The sequence below is a fragment of the Haliotis asinina genome, chromosome 15, assembly GCF_037392515.1.
Source record: "Haliotis asinina isolate JCU_RB_2024 chromosome 15, JCU_Hal_asi_v2, whole genome shotgun sequence".
NCBI classification, from domain to species: domain Eukaryota; kingdom Metazoa; phylum Mollusca; class Gastropoda; order Lepetellida; family Haliotidae; genus Haliotis; species Haliotis asinina.
This window is the reverse complement of record NC_090294.1, coordinates 32,228,749-32,251,848: the sequence shown is the minus strand read 5'-3', so window position 1 is coordinate 32,251,848 and position 23,100 is coordinate 32,228,749. Positions and strand designations below refer to the sequence as shown.

Sequence of the window (23,100 nt, the reverse complement as noted above, 5' to 3'; positions counted from 1 at the left end):
ACCCCCATTCCCTATACTACTAGAGACAACTGATCCACATAACACACGAAATATGATATCTGTTTTGCCTCACAACACAAACTAACTGTTAATGATATTTCATGTGAAGGTGATCAAAATATAACATAACTTTAGTCTATCTCTTTGACCCATATAGAAATAACCTGAAATGCCACTAAGCAATGTTATTTATTATGGCTGCTGTGATGCTCACACAGAAAATGTTATTCAAACCTGGAAAAGATAGGCATGCTGACTATGAAAGGTCAGGTGAAGGTGTTTTCAGCCTCTGGCAGAAAGTAGAGAATTTTATTAATTACTATTTAGAAAATAATCAGAAATAACTAAATACTGTGTTATATTTGGGTTAGGCTCAAACAATCACATAGTTAATGATCTCTTTCTCATAGCCAAAAGATTTATCTACATCTCAAGTCTTCAACAGCTTTCCCTATCATTTGACAGATTTGTCTCAACAATACAGGACATTTGTAAAATCAAACAATTCATTGCAAGAAAAAATAACAGATATGACTACTTTACAAAAAAAGATAGAAACAAAAGTGACCATCTTAGGCTACTGAGTCAGTCAGGTTTGGGAGAAAAGCTTTCTGGAAGTTATGTTTTCAAATCATTAATGGTGTGAACAAATTTGAACCTCATCACTAGCACAAATATACATGGGAAAAGAATGATAAGATTTATGATTACAATTACACAAAAATGATTGCACATTTGTACAAGAGGACAATCATCTCTATTTTTGAGTGTTTTGTATTTGATGTCATGTGTCACAGTTGTTAGAAAGTATGAAACTTTTGAAACAGATAGATACTACTGAAATAAAGGAGCACAGATGTATAGACAACATTAAACAATTGAAGAAACCTTAGGGAATGTTATTCCATGCAAAAAGACACTGACCCTGACCTGACATCAAATTTCAAGCAAAGCGCTATGCTGGATGTTCATTAAGGGTTATTTTAATAACTTTTCTAATAAGTTTTATTTTGTGCAATTTTATGTTATGCACAGTTACATTTTCCCATTGATATATCTATTTATATTAGTGATGCATATTTTATTTTGTCTGTTCAACCTACTTCAAAATACTTGCAACTGTTAGATCAATAGAAGGATCTTGAAATAGCATCTCTCCAAGGAAAGAGTCATTGCCACTTCCTCCAAGAAGGTGCATCTCATCAATCAACTGAAACATATAAATGGCAACATGATCATTACAGCGATGTCGCTGAGGGGCCACATGGCTCATCTGCCATGGGAACAGGAGTATATATAATTTATGATTACACGATGCCATTTAGAAAGTGGTCAAATGCAACATATGTCATATTTGGGATTTCACTTTCTCAGTAAAGTACAAATTCTATTACTTTTTTGGTAGAGTCCCATCTGGCATTCGAACCTGCACCCTCAGAGTCAGGCACCTAATCGCCAGCACACAAAGTCAGCCGCCTAACCCGCTCAGCCACCGCGACTTCCGCTGTACTAGAATTTGTACTTTACTGAGAAAGTGAAATCCCAAATATGACATATGTTGTATATAATTTATATAGGTTAGGTAGGTTAGGTAGTGGAGCATGCCTCTGGCGTCATGGCCCTTGCATGTACCCTCTCGTTTCTCCTCTTGATTATATTGATGAATTGAGCCCATTCATTATTTCTGTTTTCAAGGGCTTCTTTAAGATTGTTGTTGGCTGTTGACCTGATTTCATCATATTCGGGGCATCTGAATAAGATGTGCTCAAGATCTTCCTCTTCTTGATTACAAAATGTGCAGATGGGGTCAATTGCCAGATGATATTTGGCTAGATAGCTCTGACAGGGAAAGTGGTTCAGTCGGATTCTAGAGATGGTAACTTGATCCGTTCTTTTGATATTTTTGTAGAAAATTCTGTTGGGTTTTCCTGCAGTTCAAAGTACTTTCGACCTTTGCTGTTATTGAGCCAGATATTTGACCATTTATCACTAGAGGTTTCCTTCACTCTGCATTTCAAACTAGGTAGAGATGACATAGGTTTTAGCAGAGGGCCACACTCAGATGCTTGCTTGGCAAGTTCGTCAGCCTTTTCGTTCCCAATAATCCCTACATGGCTTGGGATCCATTGTAGGCAGATGACAGTTTTCAGGGTTTGTAGCAGACTGTTGATGGCTTTGGTTTGATGGTAGTACTCAGTAGGTTTGTATGACAACAGAGTGTGCAGGGATGATAAAGAGTCAGTCAGGATGGTGTAAGGACCGGAGTTGGAAAGATCTTTAATTTCCAGCAAGGCTCTTTCTATTGCTGTAAGTTCTGCACTGAGGATTGAGCAGGGGGTGAGTGGAATGATGACACTACTCTCATCGTCTTGGAGATATATGCCTGCCCCAGCTTTTCCATTGTTTGGATCCAGGGAGCCGTCAGTGTAGATCTTTCTGTATTCTGAATATTTAGTCTGGATTAACTCCAAGGCTAGCATCTTCAACTTGACTGGGTTTTCTGACTTATTGGCTTGTTCTGGAATTGATGTTACTATGGTTGGAGGTTTCCATTGCCATGGTGGTATATCATTCATGATTGCTGAGAGAAGTTGGGGTCTGACCTAGAAGGGAGATAGATGTTTCTTTCCTTGAGTAGCCTGCTGGATCTTGCATAGAAGGAGTTCTTTGCTTTGTTTTTCTTGAGATGCCCTGGAGAATCTTTTGGAAGGAAGTGATTTTTAATCCTTCTGTTCAGGATAACTGATTCCGAATGGATCTGAAGTGGAGGGATGTTTGCTTCTATCTCAAGTGACCCAACTGGCGTGGTTTTCAGAGCACCAACTATGAGACGGAGAGCACAATTTTGTAAGGTTGAAAGTCTTTTCATTCTCGTTGGGCAGCATGATGACCAGATTTCCATGGCATATGACATCTTACTCCTGATATATGTCAGATAGAATGTTCTTAGGGTGGTAAAATCGGCCCCCCAAGCTTTTGATGAAATGACCTTCATGAGGTTCAGCCTCTTTAGACAGTCATGATGTAACCGGTCAATATGGGCATTCCATGTGAGTTTAGGGTCGAGTGTTAGCCCTAGTATTTTCGGATTTTTGTTGTAGCCTATTGACCGACCAGAGATTTGTATACCAAGTTTGTCAAGTGGCAACACATGTTTTCGTTTTCTGGTGATGACTGTGTATTCTGTCTTTTCTTGGGATATCTTTAATTTCCACTTGGTTGCCCAATTGTTTATTGCTTCCATACATTCATTGGCATGCGTCACAATGTGGTTGAGATCTTTGTGAGTGATATATATGGAGCCATCATCAGCATATGTGACTTGTCCCAGTGGCTTTGAAACTACAGATGGTAGATCCTGCATCATGATGTTAAAAAGGATTGGGCTGATTATTGAACCCTGGGGTGTTCCAGTGTTGATGCTGATTAAGTCTGAATACTCATTACCTACTTTGGTTTGGATGTGTCTTTCGCTGAGGAAGCTTCTGATGAATTTAAGAAGTCTGCCACTTATTCCCAGTTCAGCTGCCTTTAAGGTGACTCCATCCCACCACACCTTATCAAATGCACCTTCTAGATCGATCAGGATTATAACCGTGTATTCATTCCTGCTTAATCCTTGATGACATTGTTCAGTTAGCTGCATGAGTGCATCTATGGTACCTGATTTTGGGCGGAAGCCACACTGAGATTTGTGAAAGATCTTTTCTGTCTCCAATTTCCATGTTAATCGTCTGGTGATCATCTTTTCCATGAGTTTACCTAGGCAGGAGGTGAGGGCAATAGGACGGTATGATTTAATGGCTTGTTTATCTTTGTTTGGTTTTTGAAGGGGAATTATTTGGCTAGTCTTCCCTGCTGATGGATAAGTGCCAGAGTCCCAAATCTCATTAAACAGATTGAGTATGATGTCTTTTGCATTTGGTGGTAGGTCCATCAGCATCTGGTTGTGAATTTTATCAGGACCAGCAGCTTTTAGTGTCAGTTCTTTTATGGCAAGGTCCATTTCATGTCTCGTGAAAGGTTGGTCCTCCTCAGCCTCAGAAGAATACAGCAAATCTAGGTTGTCAGCAATATGTTGTTCACTATCAGAAAAGGTACTTTTGTTGAAATCCGTGTCAATGGAGGAACACTTGTTGGCATAGTGATTTCCAAATAACTGTGCCTTTTCTTTCGTGTCAGTGATCATTACACCATCATGGAATAGGGCTGGTTGACTTGAGTTGGTGTTGCCGTTGATTGCTTTTATTTTCCTCCAGACAGTATGGGAAGGAGTGTCTCTTGTAAGAGTTGAGATGAAATTTCTCCAACTAGTGGTTTTGGCGATCTTGATATCCCTCTTTACTTTGGCTTCTAGACATTTGTATGCTATTTTGTCCCTCAAGTTGCGGGTGCGTTTCCAAGTTCTTCTGGCCCTTCTTCTAGCCTTTCTGTCCTTGCTTATACTTTCATTCCACCAAGGTGCAGGTGGTCTCTTGTGAAGTTTGGTTGAAGGATAAGTTTCTTCTGCCACATCAACAATACACTTGGTAATTGATTCCACCTTCTGTTCAACAGATGAGTGTGTTATGATGGCTTGTGTTTCCTCAATCTTGTGTGCTAGTAGAGATGTGAATCCTTCTCTGTTAGCTTTTTTGATGTTGAATCTCACTTCTTTGGTGGTGTTTTGTGGGGAACCGGGAAGTTCTATCTCTGTGATGATTGGGAAGTGATCGCTGCCGAGAGTATCATCCACGGTTTTCCATGACTTTATTTGAGGGGCAAGATTTGGGCTAACAATTGTTACATCGATGGAGTCAGTATGCCCCGTTGAGTGGCTTTGATGAGTGTGATCAGTACCATTGATTGGCAGGAGGTTGCTGTCAGTTAACCATGCTGAGAGTCTTGCACCAGATGAGTTGGTTTGGGTGCTGTTCCATTGGGTGCTTTTAACGTTGAAATCACCGGCTAGATATAAGTTTGTACCCTGACTGATATCATCTAGTTCGTTGGTCAGCCTGCTACATCCTTCCCTGGCATAGATGGATGAGGCACAGAATGTGAAGTTTTTACAGACTGTGATATCTGCACTGATGTACTCTATGATCTCAGAGTAGTAGGTCTTTACTTCTGACACTCCTAGATGACTTTTTGTCAATAGTGCTACACCTCCGCCCTCCTTGTTTGGCCTTGGGGAGTTATATAGGCAGTAGCCTTTGAACTTGTCTTGCCAGTTCTCATGTTCTGTTATTCTTGTTTCACTGAGCAGTGCTATGTCAATGTTTTCCTCCTGTAAGAGTAGCTTGAATTCACTAACTTTGTTCTTCAGTGACTGTGCATTCCACTGTAGTACTTTTAGAGCTTTAGTTTCATCATGTACAGCTTCTGAGTCTTGAGGTAGGTCTATGGTATTTACTTCAGATATAGAGGTTGTGTCATCTCGATAGTGGCGTGATTTTCTTTGGAGGTAATTGCAACCCAAACTACAGAACTGCCTCCATTTGTTTTCATGACATTTTTGTCGAATTTGTTGAAAAAGCGATTCCGCTGATTGTCTATCCATACACCACATTTCGATTCTTTTGTTTCTCTTGACACCTCTTATCACCATTGGTATGTTGTTGCTTATCCCAAACTTACTTCGAGTAAGTTTGATGAGGGTTTTTCCATGTTTCTTGTCTGGAACAGCTCTCCATAACAACACTTTCAGTCTGTCAGGGTGTCCATGCTTTCCCACCTTAGGTGGTTTTGAGGTATGAGTATGTTGACCCCTGGCTTGTGTGATAGGTTGGACAGTTTGAGTATCATTGACATTGTTCTCTTTCATGCAGATCTCTGTATGTTTCTGATAACTCTTTTGGTAGACATACTCCTTGTTGCAATATTTGCATTTGTAGGTGTTACTTTTCTTTGCAACTTCTTTGTTCTGGCAACTGGCCTGATGTTGTAGGAGGTGCTTTGTCCTAACATACTGTTTGCCACATTTGGCACAGCAGTTGTTGGTGGTAGCTGATTTGTCACTGGGAGTCCCACTACACTCCTTGTTGTTCCGGGCGACGTCCGATCCGGCATGAACATTTGTTTACTTTGATCATCATTATCAAGGGGAATTAGAGAGGGACTTGGATAAACCAAGCTTCTCAGGTGAAACACCTATTGGTGACACTTGACCATTGGACTCCTGTAGAATCTCCTTTGCTCATAGAAAGTGTCCTTCTCACCATTTACCCATGGCTGGGGCATGGTTGGATCAATACCAGGGCATGTCCACTCGCCGGTGGGCCTGCATATTGAACCTCTGGGGCCCATGCTGCTCCGAGATCCCCTGTAGTTTAGCCTGGAGCCGAAAGGTGTCCAGTTACCGTGTGTTGCCACTAGGAGGCACTACAAGAGTCTAGTCTATGGAGAGGTTATGTACTGGCAGGAAAGACTTACGCAATCGGCTTTCCTTTCACCTTTTACGGCTAGCCAGCGGTATAGCAGTAGAGCGGAAGAGACGTTAAAGCAAAAGCAAAAAAGCCACTACCAACTACCACTACACACTAGACACATCACACAGACTTGTGCATACAACCCACCAACCACCATAATTTATATATATAATTCTTTAATGAAAAAAGTTTTCTTTAGCTTTACTCTACATGGCATCAGCAGTATTCATTTTATATGATATGATTCGTGTAATGAACATCCAGCATTACTCCCAACAAGATTCTTGAAGGAATTTGTCATAGAAAGTGTTAAATTCATATTTAGTAATAATACATTTAATTTGGACGAAGAACAGTATAGACAATTAAAGGATCCAGCAATGTTAACTAAAATGGCACCCACGCATGCTACACTAGTTTCAGGATACTTGGAATGAACTCTGGAAACCAAAGTGAAACAACAGATAGGTCCCGAAGTCACTGAATACTTCAGAATAAACATGTCAAAATTTCCTTGACAATTGCTTCATATTATGGCCCTTTGGGGATGAAAAGTTAACTTTTTTTCATAACATCCTAAATAACTTGAACAAACATTTACATTTTACCATGGACTCAAACTACTCTGAAATTCCATTTTTTAGACTCTATGGTAAAACTATGTGGATGTGACCAAGAAACAGATATATATATTATCAACCTACAGATACTAAACAATATCAACAGTTTTCATATTGCCACCCGAGTCATATAAAGAGGAGCATTCCCTATAAGTTAGCAAGACGTATCTGGCTGATTGTCTCTAAAATATCTACAAGAAATATATAACTTGCAGAATTAAAATTATATCTACAGTCCCATGGGTATCCAGTTCTACTTGTGGTAGATGGAATAAAGAAAGCAATGAACACAGACAGAAAGACACTGTTGAAAGTCCATGATAAACATATAAATAACACTGTCAATCTGGCCTATGTATCAAGATACAACCCAAAGAATCTGGAACTTTTTCATATCACAAGACAAAATGTTCCAATTTTAAATGCTGATATTAAAATGAATCGAATTATGGCAAATGTAACTATGATAAAAAGTAAATGCCAAAGCTGTAACTTAAAACACACATTGACACATGCCACATTTGACTCATGTATTAAACCTACAGAATTCAGAGTCTCAAAATGTAAATGGGGAAATTGTGGAACTTGTGAGTATATACTTGAAAGCTCATGTATTAAGTTCAAAAACAGGTAACAACTATATCAGGTACGCTCTAACATGGATTGCTCCACAAAACATATTATTTATGTTATTATATGCCAAGGGTTTCATGAAGAATACATTGGATAAACAGAGTGCTTGAGGGACAGAATGTGCGTTCATAAACAGCAGATTAAGGATCCCAAAACCAGGTGCATCCCCTTAAGTGCTCACATCAACAAATGCGCAGCAGGAATGGAAATAAAATTTAAAATATTTCCTTTGCATAAAATGATTACTACTGATGCCACGCAGCGTAAAGCAAAAGAAAACTTTTTCATTAAAGAATTGTGTTCATCGTTAAATTAAACTGGTAATGCAATGTATTTGAATTAAATTATTTGTTTTTCTTATGCTTCTAGTACTGTCAATGTTAAAGCTGCCAATGTGACGTCATTGCAACACTGCGTCACAAGATTTGTATACAGTTGTATTAAGATGTCAAGAGAAAAGTGACGTCATAACAATCTGTTTAACTGTAATCACTTCTCCCTGAAGATATAGTTGAAACATGTAGGAGAAGATCCATGCTGTGTAATTATTCGAGAAACTACTTGTTTTTTATGTACTACTGTATTCCCAGTATTCTCATCACTTTCTTTTCACACACACACTCACACACTGACGCACACAGAGACAGACAGACAGACAGACAGACATCTTAGTTAACACCCCCTGACACTGTACAGACTTGACTCTATTTAGCTCACAACTTTAGTTGCTCATATTTCTCCTCTCAAGTCTGTTCTCACTGTGGACTGAGCATTCAGTCATGGATATGCACTCATTATAAATCTTATACTAAATATCATATATATGTTATATATTATTACTACAGTTGTAATGATTTAAAAAAACAATATCATCACATCTATCATTGCTGCTGTACAGCAACTATCAGTGTGTTTCAAGTGTACACTAACCTTGGTGAAGATGGTCAACTCAGGATCAGAAAGAGGCTGACACAAAAAACGCTCCAGTGGTGCTCCAATTATGAAGGTGAGGGTTGTAAGCAGCATCAACAGCCATGAAAACATGAAGATTAAGCACACAGCCCTAGGTAAAGAACAACATAGGGTTATAATATTGTTTGTCAAAGCAATATGTAATATTCATTGTGATTTTCAACTTTAACTACAATAAACTAGAAGCACTGTGGAATTTTCATGCAACTATAGCATCTGTTGGATTGTGACAAATGAAATTATGTATGTAACCTTGGACTACCTTTGGTCCAGATGACTGACAATATTTAAAGTGTAATCATGTGACCAGTCATGTGACAAAATGTTGGATGAAGACCAAAAACCAGTCTCTTTAGATGAAATTGCTGACAAACTCAATACAGTTCTTCTTCAACAACACGACCTGCAGCAGCATTCTGAGCAACATCCAAGATTGTTTTCCCGTCAAGGGTTGTCAACCATCAAATCAGCTGAATCAACCCAGGCAGCCAGTAGCGCAGACTGTAAATCCATCCAAACTCAAGGTTACCCTGATTCTGTGGATTCTCTGGACATTTAAAGCGAAGTCCAAACAATTAAGGACTCCCTTCAGAATATTAGACTGCCACCTAACTTGAAGTTGAATGAACAAAGATGCGATGTTCGTGCAAGTGCCCAGGCACTATCTGAATGTGTGGCAAGGCCAGCATGTTATGTCAGCAGCCTTGAAAATCATTGTGATCTGTGATGATGGAGCCCCCTTAAAAAACAGTATCACCATCTTGTTCATCCATCTCAAGGTCCACATGGGCTGTTCCTGCAACTGTAGTTTGGATATGAAAGTATTCTTGCTCACCCCATCAGCAGATTTCCTCCACAATTAGAGAGACAACCTCGTTCTGTGGGAAGGTCAGATGCACTGCTGCCACATACACCACAAGTGAGACCAAGGAACAAAAGTAACACTATAAGGATTATGAGTGAAGTCAGGCCAATCCCTGCATACCACCTGAAAAAAGACCAATTATATTCTTTACAGGAAACATATTAGGAAACACAGGCTAATACTAAGTATTTGAACAAATATAGATATTCCCTGCAAGAAGCAAAACACATTTTTTAGTTTGCTCATAGTCATGCCACACATGTGCAGAGGGAGTCACTCCTAACATTTGACACCTTTGAAAAGACAACTTTCTGTGGTCTGTTATTTCTGTCAACCTTTTTGATTCTGCCCATCAGGCAGTGGTGATTTACTATGTTACAGATGATGATGCATGTTTGGAAATATATTGTAATCTTTTTATACTGTTGAGTGAACTCATTGTAATTAGACTTAGCTTGAGGTGGGGTACACCTCACTTGTAGGATCAGATTATAATAATGTACAGCTTTGGGTTTCATGGATACAAGCAAGCTGCTTTTGGAAGTTAGTCATAAGTTGCTGGGCTATATACAAAGCAAAACTCAAACGACTGTCACACTCTGATCTATATCTTTTATAGATATAGTCCATTTACTTTGACAGGCTAGTATTTCTGTTGATGGTGTGGATGTTCTCAAATATCCTAGTACACTTGATCCAGTAGCACTAGTGGTTTCTGGAACAGACAATCATGAGCATCATACTGCACAATTTGAACATGATGTCATGTGTCAACCAAGCCGGGCAGCCTCGAGTACACCTTCAGTTGTAACAACCTCATTTGATTCATTGTTGTAGTTGTGTTGTGTGTGCAATGTGCAGAATGTCTTTCGGTTGTTGCCACAAGGGTGGCCACAGAGAGTTGGTACAACCCTCTGGGCTGAGGACTAGAGCTGACCTGTGTTGGAAGTCTAAACCATACTGATGGACAAATGGAGTTGGAGACTATCTAACTAAAATTGAAACAATGTCAAGATTATGATTCGTTGATTGATACAAAAATGGGTGTAACCTACAATAGCCAATGAAATACAGAATAAACAAAATGGGGTGTGTCCTACCAGAACAACTTAATGACCAGATAGGGGGAGTACTTGTTGGCACATTTACTGGATGCTTGATTGCTTACCCTGGGCTGGATCTTAACAACCCTTAATTGGTGTTTGCATAATGTTATTTTACTTTAGGTGATGGCATGTTTACCCCAAAGCAGTTTATTAAACTCTTTAGACATACCCTTGTCTTAGTGAATGGTTTGTCTTACAGTGGAGTTCTGATTACCTCAGGCTAGGATTTTAACTAGACATCTGTGAAATTGTGTGGTCACCTTTCTCAATAGAATGTCTGTGAGATGAGGTTTACTACTTTTGACTGGTGTCTTTCTCTAAGCTATTACTGGTATGTGTTGAAACTAATCTTCTGTATTCATATTTTCCTAATATCTGAATGCTAATGCTGGTTATAAGTAATAATGAATTTTGATTTGAATTTTTATTTCATGATACCACACTGAAAACCATGGCCGCTTGCTGGCAAAAGTCATGTGCAGTGGCCAACACATTCTATTTTCACAGTCTGCCATTTAGCAGACAATGGAATAAATACAAACAAACCTAAAAGGTTGACAAGTCATTCCACTGTGGCATCAAGAGTACCAGATGGTTTGAGATCATTAACATGCAGTATATATCCATGCTTGATGATGTGTTTTTACTGTCCATAACAAATCATCATTTGTAGACATCTCAAAACTTGCAAAACTGTCACTGGCCACCAGTAATGTTTTCAGATGTGTCTGGAATATTTTGAACCACATCCATAGGATGGCCAACAATAAGTTCAGGCATTTCCCTCATTTAACTTGTATGGAACATAATATGGATACATGTGCAAGATCATGGGGTGCTGATCATGTTAGCTGAAACTGGCCTGGTCAAAAAGAGGAATGGGAGCATCACTCATGTCACATTTAGAGACGTAAAAACATACTGACTCATCAATCATACACGCCTTTTCAACAAATCATGATGGTATTCTGAACTGCTCCAAAATCTTTGAGAATTCCCATCTCACTCATTATGTCCTCTTCGCAGTTACAAGATTAACTGTCATGCTTTATAGTATTAGCGTGTACCCAATTCTTATATTATAACACAACCACTACTCGAAACTAATATCTTTTACAAATTTGGAAATTCCCTGTTAGAAATAATCACGTTTCTGTAAGAGTTTGGTACCAACATTATTTTCTGTATTGCATTGAAGGAGTAAGAATTAGCTCTGAAACATCATACAAACAATTACAGAAGTTGTCATCGATAAAAATTGTGCTAATGTTTATTCACTTTCAACCAGCTTGTACATGCCTCTCAAAAACATCAGACCACTGAATTTAAAGGGTAGAATAGGCCTTTAGCAACCCATGCTTACCATAAAAGGGGACTGTGCTTGTAAGAGGTGACTAACGGGAGCAGCTGACTTGGTAGACACATACCATCGGTTCCCAATTGCACAGATCAATGATCCTGCTATTGATAACTGGATTGTCTGGTCCTGACTCGATTATTTACTGACCATCACCATAATTGCTGACATATATTGCTGAATGCGCCGTAAACTCACTCACTTACTCAAAAACATAAACCTTAAACCATAAACCATAAAACATACCTGTATCTGTCATAAATCATTACATCCTTGGTGAAGCTCTTAATCTGTGACTTCATGGAATTCAAATCAAAAGAACCAAGAGCCTAAAAATTCAATTAGAACTAGTGTCATTACATTGTGCAAGAAAAACATCTCATCATTTATTTCACAAAGAACTTGGGCTTCAGTCAACAACACTTCAAATGGGATAATTCAGTTTTATCTTATGTCAAAATACATTTTGAAATCAAATGCTCCTTTGCTTATCAAATCAGACATAAGTTTCCAAAACTTTGAAAGTTTTTATACCTGTTACAGAAGCTACTTTAATGACAAGTCATCATAACATTCCGTCTGGTTGAAAGTCAACACTTTTGGTATGGGAAAACATGTCTAATGCAAGATAAATTTCAAACGGACAGTACTATGTCTCTAAGTAACTAAATAATAAGCACTTTCGGTTAACAAAATCATACACAAAGGCAGTTCCTCTGACATGCAAACAGAATTATTCTCAAAGTTGTTTTGCTATGAATGAAAGGAAAGAAAACACTGATGTAAGTTCTGTGGAAGATTATTCCTTAAACAAAGGACTTATTTAGGAGTTAGTTGGATGATATATGACTGACAGCAATCCATTTCATCCCAGAGGTATTCAATATGTGACAAATCATGCTTCTACAACTTGAGCAACATTATGAGTGTCACTTCATGCAAAATCCCATCTTGGTACCTCAAAGTATACAAGGTCCCCTAAATCATAATCACTCGGGTTACTGCAGCTTGATGCAACTCTTATCCCACCCCAGATCAAAACACCTCACATCTAAAATGACACCTTTCCTGTGCACATGTAATGTTCATGTGTCCTGCCCTCAACTCGATAAAGAAGGCGATATGACTGCACTCTTTTTCCCATTAGGAACTCCTCATTACATGTGTTGCCTGCTTGATGTGACATCAATGTTTTAGCATCAGAACTGACTGCTGAGGTAAATTCCTTGCCCTGATGCCATAGACGTTGTCAGACAGTTTCAAACTGTTCTTGGCAATACACTCTGTTGCCAGGTATAGTAGAGGCTGTGCGACTTCTTCACTGGAAGCTGAGTTGGAGCTGCTTGGTTCGAATCAAATCGGTCTTGACATGACAACTATGCCGGCAGTCCTTGACTTGACTGTTTTGGTCAAAATGTTTCTGTTCATGTTGTATTAACCAGATAGAATTCATACCTCAGTATTTGACCTTATCCGGTATCCAGAATATGCAGTGAAAACACAGCACATGCTCTTCACTGAATATAGACAACAATACAAATGATGTAACATTCAAATAGTATAAACATTACATGTATTATGACATAAATTAAACAAAAGCATGACCTGTTAATGTCTTTATTTGACACATTTGTTGAGAAAATGCTCACCTGTGATTTCAAGTCTGTGGTCATGTTTATCATGGGATCAACAGATTTGGAATACGAGTCAACCTGTGATTTTAGAGCTGAAATAACAAACATTTCTGTCTCAAATCAAGTCCATGAAACACACAGGTATTAGATGCATCCTTCATTTAATGTATTTGTAGACAATAGAATACCAGAAGTAAATACTGTCATAAACAGTGATGCAAGCAAATCACTTATAAAAAACACACAATTCAATGCTTTAGGTAATGAATGTAACAAACTGATTTGAAAGTACACACAATAATTCTTTAGCATTCAGACAGATGCATAAACCTGAAAGAAAGAGAAATTATTAGTTGAAACTCAATTATCTTTTTAAATTGTTTGACCCCCCCAATTTTTATTTTGACACCCCAGAAACCCTGATAAAGTGAAGTTCAAGCTAGGTGGTAGAGAGTTAATGCAGAGTACACCACAATATGTGCCCCTTTCATGTACAGTGGAATCTGTGGAATCCAGGTTTCTCCATAATCAAGGCTACTCTCCGAGTCCCAGCAAATTGTTCTTAATTTATCATTAAATCATGTTTTACAATCCAAAATCTCTTAATTACAGATTACAACTAAAATAACAGTCCCGACAATCAACTTGCTCTGAGAACAATGTTTTGTGGTGCGGACATAACTGACCACAATAACAGTCCCAACAATCCACTTGCTCTGAGAACAAATGCTTTGTGGTGCGGACATAACTGACCACAATAACAGTCCCAACAATCCACTTGCTCTGAGAACAATGCTTTGTGGTGCAGACATAACTGACTACAATCACAGTTCCAATAATCCACTTGCTCTGAGAACAATGCTTTGTGGTGCGGACATAACTGACCACAATAGCAGTTCTGACAATCAACTTGCTATGAGAACAATGCTTTGTGGTGCGGACATAACTGACCACAATAACAGTTCCGATAATCAACATGCTCTGAGAACAATGCTTTGTGGTGCGGAGTTCCAACAATCCACTTGCTCTGAGAACAATGCTTTGTGGTGCAGACATAACTGACTACAATCACAGTTCCAATAATCCACTTGCTCTGAGAACAATGCTTTGTGGTGCAGACATAACTGACCACAATAACAGTCCCAACAATCCACTTGCTCTGAGAACAATGCTTTGTGGTGCAGACATAACTGACTACAATCACAGTTCCGATAATCCACTTGCTCTGAGAACAATGCTTTGTGGTGCAGACATAACTGACCACAATAACAGTCCCAACAATCCACTTGCTCTGAGAACAATGCTTTGTGGTGCAGACATAACTGACTACAATCACAGTTCCAATAATCCACTTGCTCTGAGAACAATGCTTTGTGGTGCAGACATAACTGACCACAATAACAGTTCCGATAATCCACTTGCTCTGAGAACAATGCTTTGTGGTGCAGACATAACTGACTACAATCACAGTTCCGATAATCCACTTGCTCTGAGAACAATGCTTTCTGGTGCAGACATAACTGACCACAATAACAGTCCCAACAATCCACTTGCTCTGAGAACAATGCTTTGTGGTGCAGACAAAACTGACTACAATCACAGTTCCGATAATCCACTTGCTCTGAGAACAATGCTTTGTGGTGTGGACATAACTGACCACAATAACAGTCCCAACAATCAACTTGCTCTGAGAACAATGCTTTGTGGTGTGGACATAACTGACTACAATCACAGTTCCAATAATCCACTTGCTCTGAGAACAATGCTTTGTGGTGTGGACATAACTGACCACAATAACAGTTCCGATAATCAACTTGCTCTGAGAACAATGCTTTGTGGTGTGGAAATAACTGACCACAATAACAGTTCCGATAATCAACTTGCTCTGAGAACAACGCTTTGTGGTGCGGACATAACTGACTACAATAGCAGTTCCAATAATCAACTTGCTCTGAGAACAATGCTTTGTGGTGCGGACATAACTGACTACAATCACAGTTCCAATAATCCACTTGCTTTGAGAACAATGCTTTGTGGTGCGGACATAACTGACTACAATCACAGTTCCGATAATCCACTTGCTCTGAGAACAATGCTTTCTGGTGCGGACATAACTGACTACAATCACAGTTCTGACAATCAACTTGCTATGAGAACAATGTTTTGTGGTGCAGACATAACTGACCACAATAACAGTCCCAACAATCCACTTGCTCTGAGAACAATGCTTTGTGGTGCAGACATAACTGACTACAATTACAGTTCTGACAATCAAGTTGCTCTGAGAACAATGCTTTGTGGTGTGGACATAACTGACTACAATAACAGTTCCAACAATCCACTTGCTCTGAGAACAATGCTTTCTGGTGTGGAAATAACTGACTACAATCACAGTTCCGATAATCCACTTGCTCTGAGAACAATGCTTTGTGGTGCGGACATAACGGACTACAGTAACAGTTCCGATAATCCACTTGCTCTGAGAACAATGCTTTGTGGTGTGGACATAACTGACCACAATAACAGTTCCGATAATCAACTTGCTCTGAGAACAATGCTTTGTGGTGCGGACATAACTGACCACAATAACAGTCCGAACAATCCACTTGCTCTGAGAACAAATGCTTTGTGGTGCGGACATAACTGACCACAATAACAGTCCCAACAATCCACTTGCTCTGAGAACAATGCTTTGTGGTGCAGACATAACTGACCACAATAACAGTTCCGATAATCCACTTGCTCTGAGAACAATGCTTTGTGGTGCGGACATAACTGACTACAATCACAGTTCCGATAATCCACTTACTCTGAGAACAATGCTTTGTGGTGCAGACATAACTGACCACAATAACAGTCCCAACAATCCACTTGCTCTGAGAACAATGCTTTGTGGTGCAGACATAACTGACTACAATCACAGTTCCAATAATCCACTTGCTCTGAGAACAATGCTTTGTGGTGCAGACATAACTGACCACAATAACAGTTCCGGTAATCCACTTGCTCTGAGAACAATGCTTTGTGGTGTGGACATAACTGACCACAATAGCAGTTCCGATAATCAACTTGCTCTGAAAACAATGCTTTGTGGTGCGGATATAACTGACCACAATAACAGTCCCAACAAACCACTTGCTCTGAGAACAATGCTTTGTGGTGCAGACATAACTGACTACAATCACAGCTCCGATAATCCACTTGCTCTGAGAACAATGCTTTGTGGTGTGGACATAACTGACCACAATAACAGTCCCAACAATCCACTTGCTCTGAGAACAATGCTTTGTGGTGCGGACATAACTGACTACAATCACAGTTCCAATAATCCACTTGCTCTGAGAACAATGCTTTGTGGTGCGGACATAACTGACCACAATAACAGTTCTGACAATCAACTTGCTCTGAGAACAATGTTTTGTGGTGCGGACATAACTGACCACAATAGCAGTTCCGATAATCCACTTGCTCTGAGAACAATGCTTTCTGGTGCAGACATAACTGACCACAATAACAGTTCCGATAATCCACTTGCTCTGAGAACAATGCTTTGTGGTGTGGACATAACTGACTACAATAACAGTCCCAACAATCCACTTGCTCTGAGAACAAATGCTTTGTGGTGCGGACATAACTGACCACAATAACAGTCCCAACAATCCACTTGCTCTGAGAACAATACTTTGTGGTGCGGACATAACTGACCACAATAACAGTCCCAACAATCCACTTGCTCTGAGAACAATGCTTTGTGGTGTGGACATAACTGACTACAATCACAGTTCCGATAATCCACTTGCTCTGAGAACAATGCTTTGTGGTGCGGACATAACTGACCACAATAACAGTCCCAACAATCAACTTGCTCTGAGAACAATGCTTTGTGGTGTGGACATAACTGACTACAATAACAGTTCCAATAATCCACTTGCTCTGAGAACAATGCTTTGTGGTGTGGAAATAACTGACCACAATAACAGTGCTTTGTGGTGCGGACATAACTGACTACAATAACAGTTCCGACAATAAACTTGCTAAGAGAACAATGCTTTGTGATCTGGTCGCAGCTGACTAAACTAATAGTCCCATCTATCAACTTGCGAACAAAGGCTTTGCAATCTGGACACAGCTGACTAAAATAACAGTCCGCTGATGAAACATCTCCGTTTCTTCTGTTCATAATTGTTAATGACTGAAAACGTGGTATTATGCTGTTCCAAGACTGCTCTCCTTACAGGACAGGTCCCCAGTTCCATGCTGAGCATGCAGCACACTCCGCTATCTACCCACGCAACTACCTCAGAGTGATCATTCTCTTCTTAGAGGCAGTAACAGTTTTAATCCTTAGCAGATGAAGTCCTCACATGCAGTCTCAGAACTATTCATGACACATCAAGGTTTCTGGGGATGATATACTTCTACTGTGTGTTTCAGAGTGGACATCGAAGACTAATAACATTGGTTTGATGAACAAGAGCAAAATCAGCAACATTATAACATGTCCACAGTGGATATACCATGTATCCTCTCCACTTTGCTATAAATAGTATGGTAGACCCTCTTCCAAGTATTTTCACCAGCTAAAATTCATAATGATAATAATTTTATCTGCTGACATTATATATTACCTGGTTTTATTATCGTCTCCACCATGCCTGTGGCTATGACCCCGAGGTCCATCCAAGGTACGACCCTGAACATGTCCATGGCGTCCTGGAAAATGATGCTTTCAAACTTTTCTGGAATAGTCCAATTTACAGCCTATGACGAATTCCAGCCAACAAACCTGATCTTGTCCTTTTTGATAAAACCAATGACATTATTTATATCATTGAATTTTCTGTCCCTTTTGACAGCAATGTGATTGGCAAGATTCAGGAAAAGCATGATAAATATGCGGAGCTCGCCTTTGAAATATCTCGCTTGCATCTCAAGTACACTGTCGTCAGTCTCCCCATTGTTCTCGGTGCCCTTAGTTTGGTACCTCCTGAACTCTTGGCACAGATCAGGAGAGTGCCCGTGTTCTCCACAAGGAGCACAGCCCTTCTGACAATCTGGGCAATGCAGAAGGCTGCAGTGTTGGAAGTCCCATTCACTGCGTGTAGAGGGGGCGAGGGCCCTGAGCTGATGTTGAGCCTTACCAGCCTGACTGTGCCAGGATCACCCGAACCCTCTCTGCTGCATATCTATCTTAATCTGTAAAACATAATAATAAGAGGACTTATATGACGCCTCATCCTCATCACTAAGGGACATGCTCTAAGCGCAAAACATACTGAACATCATTATTATTACCCCGGATAACCTAAGCTGCCTGTTAGGCGCTAGAAGGTTATAGTCACGTGACTTTATCTCACCTGGTACCCATTTTCTGCTGGGTGAACAGAAATTCCTCATAGATGTGTGTTTTTCACCACTTGAGTGAAAAGTAAACAGGTAACTATAGCTGGCTTAGCCAAATTCAATTATCTTGGTTAGCATTCTCACAAAAGGCTACCCTGTGAAAAGTTTAGCTAACTTTAGTCAACTTGGATAAGGCAGGCATACCTACTTGTGTGTTTTTTTTAACTGTTGGTACTTCAAGAAACTAATTTGTCTCATCCTTGTCTCATCTGGACATCAGGCTTTGATAACAGTTCCCATTAACTCAAGTCCAGGATCAACTTGTAATTAAGTCAGGCAGGTCAAGCGACTGCGTTTATAGATCTGTTCTAAGGCATGAGTGACTTGACTTGAATTTTTACTCGTTAACAGTTCTGCTTCCCTGTAGAGGTCAGCGAGTACTTGTACGTTTTGTTTCTCACCTTGTCATGTGAGAGAAACAGGAGGTCGGCTTATTGGGTACGACTGGGTATGTCAATGTCGACTTTCTTCTTGGGATGTATCGAGGAGCTGGCAGGTACACTTGCCAGATGGTTTGCTTTTTAAGCCAAACTTTGGCGGTATCCACAGAGATGAGAATGACTGGTGAGTTTTAGGATTTCACACATACCTTCCTGGTATCCGCATGGGCTATAGTAAGATGGGACTCATGCTATGTATGATAAACCTCTTTCCCTCATGACCAAAGACATTAGTAGCCAAGGGGTTCTGTTTTTCCACTTAAGAAATTTGAGACACAGGTGTGGTCATGTCTATCGAGGCTGGATTTCTTGTCAATCAAGATGATGATGATTTTTCAAGCTTCATTTTCATTGTTAGTTGAGTATTTGATACTTTTCAGATCATCGAACTATTTGTGAAGTTTACTATCGATTAAGGGTTTGAGTTTATCAGTATTGGTATATTTGAATCAACCACCATTTTCCAGATACCTACCCTTAACCTCTACCCCTGTTCTTTGGCTCATAGGAGCTTTCACGGGAGTTTGATATATGTCATGTTGAGCAAAGTAAACACTTGGGGTCTCCTCATGCAATAATAACCCACTAATCCATGTTTTTCCACCATTGCTTTGAGTTTGTCGATGGTCATCATAATTGCTTTATCAATGTGTGAAAAATATTTTTCAAAAATAAATAATTATATTCAGGTGCAAAGTCAAATGTCTACTAGGTTGATATGTTCAAATGTGAAGTCAAATGTCTAATAGGCTGTTTCCTTAAATTTTTATTCTGAGGAATCAGTTATGGTCGTTGAGATAATCTCTTTTGGTGAGATGACATAGGACCATGTCCATGCTTTGCAACAGTGATAATGACATTTCACACCAATTCCGCACACTTTGCACATGTAGTTGACGAAGCCTTTTCAAATGGACATCATGAGGAAGTCGCAATAGTTGGTGGTGCATTTCCTGCCACAGGTTTTGTTTTTTTCTGAGAAGCACATACTGACACTGAATGGTGCGCATCTCCTATCTTTATACACATGTAAATATATTATACACAAAATAAATATTTCAGTCTAATTGCTTGCTGTCCCTTGGAAGGGGTGTAATACTTAGAGAGGGTGGGTTCGTCGCCGAGAGGTTCAAACTATTTGCCAATGAGGACGTACCATTCTTGCATGCCGTTGTCAATGTCCTTGACCATTCATATCCTTGGTATGCAGGCACATGATCACGGGGGTGCATGATCACGAGTAACTTTGGGATATCGTCCCACTGATGACTGGCTTGCATGCCTTGGCTGTACAGCTGGTTGGGGACGTCCTCGACGGTCACCTTGATTTCACTTATCTCAGGATTCAAATAGTTTTCATTGACCCTTTGAAACGGCTGAAATTCTTCCACAGGCAGGATCAAAATTTCTTTCATCGATCCCACAGGGAAATTCAGAATGATCTTCCAAACGATGTCACTCTTGTTGGTGACGATCATCCAATGCCGCAGCATGCAATCGTATAAGATGGCTAATGTGCCCAAATACTGGTTGGCCAATTTCAGGTTTGTTATCTTGTTGAATTCCAACGAAAATATTATCAATAGTGTAGCAATCCTCAACATCCCCATCCAGGAACTATGAGGACTAGACCAAGCCTAAAACAAGTACATGGAGAACCTGTGAACAACAAGGGGAAACTGAACGAAATAGACAAGCACATTGCTCACATCAAAATACAACTCAGGTACAGGATGACAAGGTCTTAGAAACATCATCAAGAAAAGACTGCATGATCTGGAGGAAGACGAGAGATGGACCTGGTTGGAAGTTGCTTCCTCAAACAGAGAAGTGCTTTGATCCTTCCATCCCTTCGATCAGCCCCGTGCACGAAATGATAGAACCAGTTCTAAACGAGGACACCATGTTAGATGAGAGGATTAAAACATTCTTCTGCGAACAAGTGATGACCATCGCCAGCGATTTGAGCCTGGATGTCAGGGCATAGATCAAAAAACACTTTAAATTGCTAGGCCATGCTTTGGTGAGACTGGCCCCCAAAGCTGTGGAAGCCCTCCCAGGCATCGTGGACAGCATTGTGTCCTGGCTGCTGGACTTGTCGAAAATGGCCCCATGACTCAGCCAAAACCTGTGGGTGGTCATCGTCGGTGCAGTGGGTATTGTTACGAGTGTGTATTTTGTGTATATTTTTGCTATTAATTATTATTCGATGTTTCTACTTGCGAGAGACTTATTTGAGGGCATTCTACAGTGTTGACAATGTTCGTTTGTGCCCGAACTTTCGGGAAATGGCTAAATATATATATAAAGGCTGGTTGCCGTGCAGAGGGTGACACTCACACTTATTTACATCACTGCCATGCTTGATAATTGAAACCCGTCAACTCCTGACCTACATTATCTGCTGTCGCAGAGATCGCTGTGTTGACATTCTGCCATAGCTGATTCTCTCTTTTGACCTTTTGTCATAGTTTAGCTTCATTTTTTCTTGTGAAACTTTCAAGTTTCTTCTAGCCAACACACTTGCTTTTGTTAATCTGTCCCTAAATGTACACACATAGTCTAAGAGATTGATCTCAGGTCTGTCATTGAGCCATTGTTCTTTTGAGTGTTTTAGTGGCCCACGTACACTGTGACCAAACATAAGCTCAAAGGGACTAAACCCTAAACTCTCCTGAACTGACTCTCTGACAGCAAACAACAACAAATGCACATCCTCATACCAATCTTTCACTGTCTCAAAACAGTAAGTCTTGATCATATTTTTCAAAGTTTGATGAAATCTCTGTAAAGCTCCCTGTGACTCTGGATGATAAGCACTAGACTTAACTTGCTTAATACCTAACTGGTACATAGCTTGTTGAAACACTTTAGACATAAAGTTTGAGCCCTGATCAGACTGAACAACATCTGGCAAACCAACTAAGGTGAAAAACTTGATCAAAGCTTTGACAATCACAGGAGCAACAATCCTACAAAGCGGAATTGCTTCAGGAAATCTGGTAGAAGCACACATAATTGTGAGTAAATACTGACTACCAGACTTAGTCTTAGGTAGTGGACCAACACAATCAACAATAACTCTACTGAAAGGTTCCTCAAAAGCCGGTATAGGTTTCAAGGGAGCGGAAGGAATTTTCTGATTTGGTTTCCCAACAATTTGGCATGCATTACAGGTCTTACAAAATTCAGCCACATCATCTCTCAGACTGGGCCAAAAGAAATGTGCCAAAATTTTCTCACAAGTTTTGTTTACACCCAAATGACCTGTCATGGGACTGTCATGTGCCAATGAAAGTACATGTTTTCAAAATAATTTCGGTACCACAATTTGATGGTACAATTTCTATTCATCCTCCGCAGGAACATCCGGGGACCTATATTTCCTCATCAGAACACCATCCTTGTAGTAATAACAAAGTGGAACCTTGCTAACCTCCTCAAAAGGAACAGCCTTACTAGCCAACTTCTGCACTTCAACATCCTCACCCTGTGCTCTAATAAGCTGCTCTCTGGAAAGAACATGTTCACCACCTGACAAACTATCTGACTTATCAAGAAGTCCTGAAGAGCTCATACTCTTTGAAGATAAGACATCCATCTCCACCTCACACAAAGAATGATCCATAAAAGTACCTGACAAATCATAAATGGTATCAT

At 39.9% G+C, this 23,100-nt stretch overlaps 1 protein-coding gene across 1 annotated transcript in view; it reads right to left on the bottom strand.

Moving 5' to 3' along the window:
* LOC137265618 (prominin-1-like) overlaps positions 1–23,100 on the bottom strand; it is a 298,050-nt gene that overhangs the window by 148,915 nt on the left and 126,035 nt on the right. Inside the window, exons 11-15 of the mRNA XM_067801049.1 lie at positions 13,613–13,689; positions 12,210–12,292; positions 9,471–9,623; positions 8,594–8,726; positions 1,104–1,210 (exon numbers count right to left, since the gene is read on the bottom strand). Coding sequence (XP_067657150.1) covers positions 1,104–1,210; positions 8,594–8,726; positions 9,471–9,623; positions 12,210–12,292; positions 13,613–13,689 — 553 coding nt within the window. The remainder of the gene's footprint in view (positions 1–1,103; positions 1,211–8,593; positions 8,727–9,470; positions 9,624–12,209; positions 12,293–13,612; positions 13,690–23,100) is intronic.